The 7,100-nt window shown below is 48.2% G+C and overlaps 1 protein-coding gene across 2 annotated transcripts; it reads left to right on the top strand.

Annotated features, from left to right (window-relative positions):
- Positions 1–273: 273 nt before the first annotated feature.
- LOC101155782 (iroquois-class homeodomain protein irx-1) lies at positions 274–3,758 on the top strand. 2 transcript variants are annotated; one of them, XM_023960290.1, is made up of 5 exons: positions 274–1,095; positions 1,542–1,778; positions 1,951–2,725; positions 2,847–2,907; positions 3,446–3,758. In XM_023960290.1, the coding sequence occupies exons 1-5, from the start codon at positions 862–864 to the stop codon at positions 3,492–3,494; spliced, it is 1,356 nt and encodes a 451-aa protein (XP_023816058.1). In that variant the 5' UTR covers positions 274–861; the 3' UTR covers positions 3,495–3,758. The 2 variants fall into 2 exon arrangements, with proteins under 2 accessions (XP_023816058.1, XP_023816057.1); XM_023960289.1 differs by having other exon boundaries at positions 277–1,095; positions 1,539–1,778.
- Positions 3,759–7,100: the final 3,342 nt, after the last annotated feature.

The following is a 7,100-nucleotide window of genomic DNA, read 5'->3' as shown; positions in this document are numbered from 1 at the left end:
GGAGCATCACTTAGCCAGAGTGGCTTTAAGCACTGTAATTAAATCACTAAGACTCACACACGCACACATGCGCGCGCACACGCACCTCCCTTCCTCACTTTCAGCTCAGCCAAGCTCATCATCAGGGGCTCAGAGTGTGAAATGATGAATCTGTATTTGTATGGATGCAGTAATTACACAGCTAACCTCCGAGGGGGCCCAGGAGGGCCACGGGGCCTCCTCCGAGCAGGGTGCGGGGGTCCTCAACCTCATTAGCACTGCCCAACCGTGTGCGTGACGGGAGGGGTGAAGGGGGAGAAGCAGTCTTATGCTGGATCTTCCACTCATTCTCAGTTTTCGCCCCGCATCCCTGACGCTCCTCAGTCACTGTGACCCCCCCAACACAGGAGGCTCCTCCTAACGCGTCCACCAGAGGGGGAATAACCCCGAAACACCCAAACGCTCCATGTCATCAAAAACAGGGGTGTCATCTTCCTGGTGTGTTTGCCAAATACCAGATCACATGACCTGTTGCTCCGCAGACCCCCGCAGCACAGGAGACCCGCGCGAACCAATGCACTAATCGCCTGCCCCGGGCATAGGAGGAGCTTGGCGCTTAAGTAGGCTGCCAATCAGCCCATCAGCTCCACATGCAGGAGCTCCCGCGGCCGCGCGCTCGTATCACTCCGCAGCGGAGGTGCCAAACTGCGGCTGAGACGCGACAGAGAGGAGAAGCTTTCTGAAAAAGAAGGGCAAATCTTCAACTTTTACCCCCCTATCCGTTCCTTCAGAGGATTCCCACTGCCCCCCCACCCCAACACCCCCTCCCTCAACTCCTTGCTGTTGACTTCAGGGGAGATCTACTGCGCGCCTCCTCCGGACATGTCCTTCCCTCAGCTGGGCTACCCCCCGTTCCTCAGCGCCTCTCATGAAATGTACGGGAGCGAGCGGCCGGCTTCAGCCCGCGAGGCAGCCACGGAGGGAGGCGTGGGCTCCCCCGCAGCGGCGGCGGCCGTGAGCTCCATGCTGGGGGTGTACGGGAGCCCGTGGGCTCAGAGTTACAGTGCCTTCCTGCCGTACAGCGGAGCCGCAGACCTCGCGCTCTTGTCCCAGATGGTAAGAGCGGGTGCTCGTTGGGGGACGCGGTGAGAGAGGGACGTAATGCAGCCTTTGCCAAAGTGATGGCTTTTGAAAATGATTATCAATTTATGAATAACACTAATATATATTAGATATTAACCCCCCCCCCAAAGAATTTCCCCCCCAAAAAGTTTATCTTAGTATTTAAATATTTTCTTTGTTATTTTTCAACAGTAAACAGAGAATTTATCAATTTGCATAGAAAATCCAAGTTACCAATTTAGAAGCAAAGTTGGCTTAAATATGTAAAGAATTAAAAATTCATCCAATGAAAAATATGAAATTTGGCCAAATCATAAATTTAAATGAGCGTAAAACGTTTAACGTAAAACAATGTTTTTATTTTGAACCTGACCCCTTTTTTCTTTCTTGATCTCTTTTGGAAAAACTTGCTGAACATTTTCCTTCCTTCTCCACAGCAGGGCTCTCAGTACGAGCTGAAGGACACGGGCTCCCACGCGACCCTGCCGGTCCACGCCGCGCAGAGCTTCTACCCGTACGGCCAGTATCCGTACGGAGACCCCTCCAGAGCCAAAACGGCCACCAGGGAGACCACCAGCACCCTGAAGGCCTGGCTGCAGGAGCACCAGAAGAACCCCTACCCCACCAAAGGGGAGAAGATCATGCTGGCGATCATCACGAGGATGACGCTCACGCAGGTAGGAATTCTTCGGAGATGTCAGGTTTTTTATCCACCTTTTTAACGGCAGTTGTGTTTTTACACGTAGAGGTGACATTGTTGACGTGACTCTTCAGATGTTAGTTTTTACCATCAGTTGCTGTTAAACCATTTTCTGTCATTTTCAATCACGCGCTCACATTTTTCCTCAGGTCTCCACGTGGTTTGCAAACGCCCGCAGGCGCCTGAAGAAGGAGAACAAAGTGACTTGGGGCCGCAGCGCCGAGGACCGGGACGGCCGCATCTTCAGCAGCGACAACGAGGACGAGCACGAGCACGGCAAAAACGGCAGCGACGGAGAAGACGAAGAGGAGATCGACCTGGAAACTGTCGATATAGAGCGACCAGAGGAGCAGCGAGCGGAGGAGCAGAGCTCCGACAGGGGAACGGCGGAGGCCGGCCTGCCGGTGGGAGGGCGGGCCTCGGAGAGCATCAGGACGCTTTCTGCAGAGGGCCAGAGGGGAGTGCACGCGGCGCAGCCTCTCCCGCCCGCAGTCAAACTTGCAGCGGACCATTCCCCCAGCGCACAGGAGTGTCAGAGGCCCCCCCAAAACAAACCTAAAATCTGGTCTTTGGCTGAGACCGCTACGACCCCCGACAGCTTGCACAAGTCCTCCTCAGCGGCCTTGGCGCATCACGCGGCTTTGGCCTCCCCCGCCCACCCTGCCTTATTGCCGGCTCATGGAATATATACGTGTCAGATTGGCAAGCTACACAACTGGGCCAACACGGCTTTGCTGAATGCCAACTCGATTTTGAACATGAGATCCCTCCTGGGAGGGGCGCCTGGCGCCCACCTGTCTCTCCAAGGCGCGGTGCCGGCCGCGCGTCATGACGCACGGCCTGCAGCGGCCGCTGCGGGAAACTCTGGGACGGAGGACGAAAGCGACGCAGAGTCGACAGGAAGCTTCAGTCCAAAAAGAGACGGTATATTCTTCATTTCCTTTTCTTCTACAATAAACTTTCGATTTTCAACGACAAACAAACAATTTGTGAACCGAAAAAAACAACAACCGAAGTTTGGTAAATTCTCATGCAACATTTTCAGATGAGGAGAGCGACCACGGGCCTGACCCCCTGAAGTCTCCATTTCAGCTGATCACTGACAGGTAATATCGAGCCAATACCTCTTTAGTGAATTCCATTCGTTTTTCTTAAATGTGAATAAAGATTTACCACGGTTATAGAATAAAATTAATGCCGTTTTTTTAATGAATTTTATTTTGTATTAATCCGTTTCAGACCAAATATTCTTCTACGAGCTGAGCAGAATAAAGACGTGAAGCTCAGACCTTTAGTTGCCATACACGCACTTTTGGAATCAGAGGAAGACACTAAAAACCTGAAAACGGCTGAGCTGTGTCACACCTGACTGCTCCTCACACACACGCACGTGCGCACTCCTCATTACCTTTACCATTTAAATACCCTCGTTATTTATTCATGCCCTCACAGTCAGTGGAGCCTCAGCGGCATCCTGGGAATTGAAGTGAAGCGTAAATACAAACAAACAATTAGGCTAAAGTAGTTTTTAATTACATCATTTTCAGAAAAAGAATATTTGCTGGAGGCAAAGAATTGCGATTTTTGACATCATCTAAAGTAAATGGATTTAAAAATCCAACCTTACTATTTTTTTCTCCTCAGGTCTCATCACGGAGCCGCATCACAGCGAGTCCTCGCAACAACGTTATGAGGAGATCCAACACATCCTAAAACATTGGAAAAAGGTTTTATTCAGAGGAGAACGTTCCATGGCGGATATTTTTCTGTCGTTTGTATCACCGTTTAGATGAGGACCCAGCTTTGCTCACATCTCTCCTTCATGTTTTCTGTTTTGATCTTTTGCTCATTTCTTGTGAACTCTCTGAAATTGTAAATACAGGCTATGAATTTGTCTTTAAGAAATCTATTTTTTGGAAAATAAATAAATGTCAATATAGTCCTTTATAATTGTAAATGTGGCATTTATTGGATTTAACTGGTTACATGTTAGTTCATTTCTGGAATTTATTCTGTCAGCCAACAAACCCGAGCTTTGCCTTCGAACAGCGCGCTTGTTTTATTGTTCTTAAGCCAATTTTACAGGTTTTCATTTTTTATTAGAGCTCCCGAGCAAATGTCTGTAGAAACGACTGAGTTCCCCGGTTCGAGCGTGTCCAGGGCGCATCGAAAGGAGCGGAAACGGACAGGAGGCTTGCGGAACCGACAGCTCCGTTCAGTCTGCGTGCTGCGTTCACGTCCACTAGTGAGCAACCGTTTTTTCCACGACACGTTTAGCTGACAGAATCCCGGGTGGCGTGTTTGGTGGGGCGGCCTGCGCTCGCGGCCCCGTTCTCCAGCATGAACCGTTTTCAAAGGAAACTTTCAATCCACGGCGTTTCTGACGCTGCGCAGCAGAAGTGGAAGCGTTTCCGCTCCTGCGCTCTCGGGCCCGGCTTTCATGTTGGATTACTGCCCCTCGGTGCCACCTCTGCAATATGGATCAGACGGGTAGGAAAGGCCATCGGCCAGTGTGGGGCCGGCGCAGGGGGGTGGCAGTCAAAGGCTGTAGACAGAGAGGAGGGGGTCTGAGCGGGGTGGGGAACCCGCAACCATCCTCACCCAAAGGATCTAAAGAGGCTTTAAACTGGAAAAGGAAGAAAAGCTCAGTTTTCTGTTTGAGCTCTGAGGTCTGTTGCTCGGTGAGCTAAATTGAAAAAGTGAAACAGTTGTTTACTGCGGAGGCTCTTCAGCTGATGACTTATTAAAAAGAAGAGAAGTGATTTTTAAAAGAACTGGTTTTGCTCCAATTTGTGACTAAAAATTCTCAAATGTTTGAAACGTGGACTGTAAATTCTCTGTAGGTTTTTGAACAGAGCTTCACTTTGTGGAAGAGTTTTGGGATCATCAGCTTTTCCCTTCAGCTGGATTCATTCCCATATAAAAACAGATCTCTGAAGGCTTCCTGGTGAAGTGCTGCCAGCTTCTTCCCTTCACCTGATAGTGGGATAAGGAAAACTGAAAATGCTCGGCAGAACCTCTTTAAACACGGATGCGTCTGAATTAGACAGATTATAAATTAAGAGCTTTAAGGAGCAAAATGTCAACAGATCGGTTTAAACACTTGCATTTACATGCATAACATTTCCAGACATTTGTCTCTCTCAAAGTAAATCAGTCTGATTATTTGTATGTGACAGTGATTGTATTTATCCTGTCTTGCTGGAATGTAAATTACAAGACACTCATTTGTTTTCTCCACTTCTGCTTTAGCTTGAATTAGACAAACAAAGGCTAAAGTGTTGATTGGGTGCTTCTGCAGAGCTGGCACAGATGCCACTTTTGGGAGGAGCCAGACCTTAATGTGAGATAAGAGTCAGCTGACTGTTGTTTTGCTGAGAAATGCTTTGCCATGTGTGTAAGCTGTGTGTGCAGAGAGAGAAAAGTGTCTCATTGGTTAGAAAACAAAGAACAGGATGAGCCTTTTGAGTGGAGTGAGATGCAGCAGTTAGAGTTGTCATTAAAGTGAGAACGACATGGAAGGAGGCCAAACACTCCAGGCCATTTTCCCTTCCACTGCCAGCTCTGGGGGACTGCCATCAGCGGCGCTGAGCAGAATATCAGCCACGCTTCCTCCCACAAATGCTCAAAAACCTTCGGCTCTCATCCCATCCTGCAGGTCTGCTTTCAAGCACTCAAACAATATGTTCTTCTCTCAAAGCTGGACATTGGTGAGCCGAGCACGATGGAGCAGAAAACAACTTCAAAAGGTTTCAGGGAACAGTATGTCCAGAATGGGTTTACTTCTGAAAGGAGAGGGAAAAGCCGGCCAGTCCAAGTTCTGCTGCAAACTTCCTTTTCTAGTTTGGGTGCGTGTAGGATGACTGTTCCCCAAATGTTTCGGATGCTTTAAAGTCAGCTCCCCCTCTTTGAACATTCCAAGTTCACAGATTTCTGAAAAGCTTGAAAAAAACATTTGAAAGAGTTTGAAAGGTGCTTTACAGGTAAAGAGAGCCTGTAAACCATTGCAGTTTGGATCGCATATGCAGACACGCTACCTGTATATGAGTGTTGTTGAGGGAAGCAAAGAGCTCTGAGCTGAAGACAATCAGTAGTTGTTGGAATGAAACGAGCCAGACTGTCTGCAGAGAAGCAGGGTTTTTCTGGTATTTTGGAGCTTTTGTTATTTCGGTTGAGCTCCTTCTATACGTAGCAGTGGAAGGATGGGAGGGGAAGACTGGAGTCAGCTTCACATAGCCTATATGTCCAGACTGCAAAGGCAATCTGTATTGTTTTCACAGGTGTGAGCACCAGACGGGTTTGTTGAGGAATGAAGCTCCGCCCTCTGCATGTTTCAGGTATTTAAAGTAACATTAAATGAAGTAGAAAAATGGAGCAAAAACCCTCTTCATCCCTCAGACATCAGATGCTCACCAACCACTAGAAAAACACAGTTTTGGAGGATAGAATTCCCCAAAACGCTTCATGCTTTTCTGCTTGTAGTAAACATCTGGGGTCTGCATTGACCTCTGTAGCACTCTTTGCTAACTGACCCCTCAGAGCGCAGTGACTCCAACTCCTAGTGTACAGCAGCTGTAAGGTGGTCACTCGCTGCCTGCTAAGGAATCAAATTGCATCCTTTAAGACCATCTTCCTCCTAGATCAATCCTTGCTTTGTCTGCTTGGGCATTATATCTAATGCAAACTCCTGAACTCATATTAGGAGGTATCACACACACACAGCCACAGCAATCACCACGTTGTGGATTAGACTGGTTGCCAGCTTGCTCAAAGCTGATCATCAATCAGAAAATCATCACATTCAGGTCAAGACAGAAAACTCGTGAATGCCGCAACACTGGAGACAGGAGGGCATCTTCACTCCTGGTGTTGATATTAAATTATGGTGATTGTTGAGTTTTCATCATCAGGAGATCAATGATGCACCCCTCCCTTTTTGTCGTTGTGAACAACACATTGCTGGAAATCTCCTGATCACTTTGGTTTGAAGTTTGGGATGTAGTCTCTGATTGGAGAAGCAGACAGAGTCTTCTGCTGGAGACCTTGCATCATTTATACATCCTCATTGTGGCTTCTTTGAGGTGCACGAGCCCCTAAAACACTCCTCAGTAACAGTCTGTACAACTTCACTGGACTCCAACACGGGTTATTTAATGGGTTCTAATCCCCTCTAAAGAGCTGGATTATGAGAGGGTTTTGGTTCGGTCCCACTGTTCTTTTCTGTCAGCATCCAACTCTCCATAGATACTGGTCGTCTCTGCTTCTCCATCATCTTGATGGGACTCCATGTGTCATGCTC

The sequence above is a fragment of the Oryzias latipes genome, chromosome 11 (assembly GCF_002234675.1).
Source record: "Oryzias latipes chromosome 11, ASM223467v1".
Taxonomy (NCBI): Eukaryota; Metazoa; Chordata; class Actinopteri; order Beloniformes; family Adrianichthyidae; genus Oryzias; species Oryzias latipes.
This window is presented reverse-complemented; position numbering and strand designations above follow the sequence as displayed.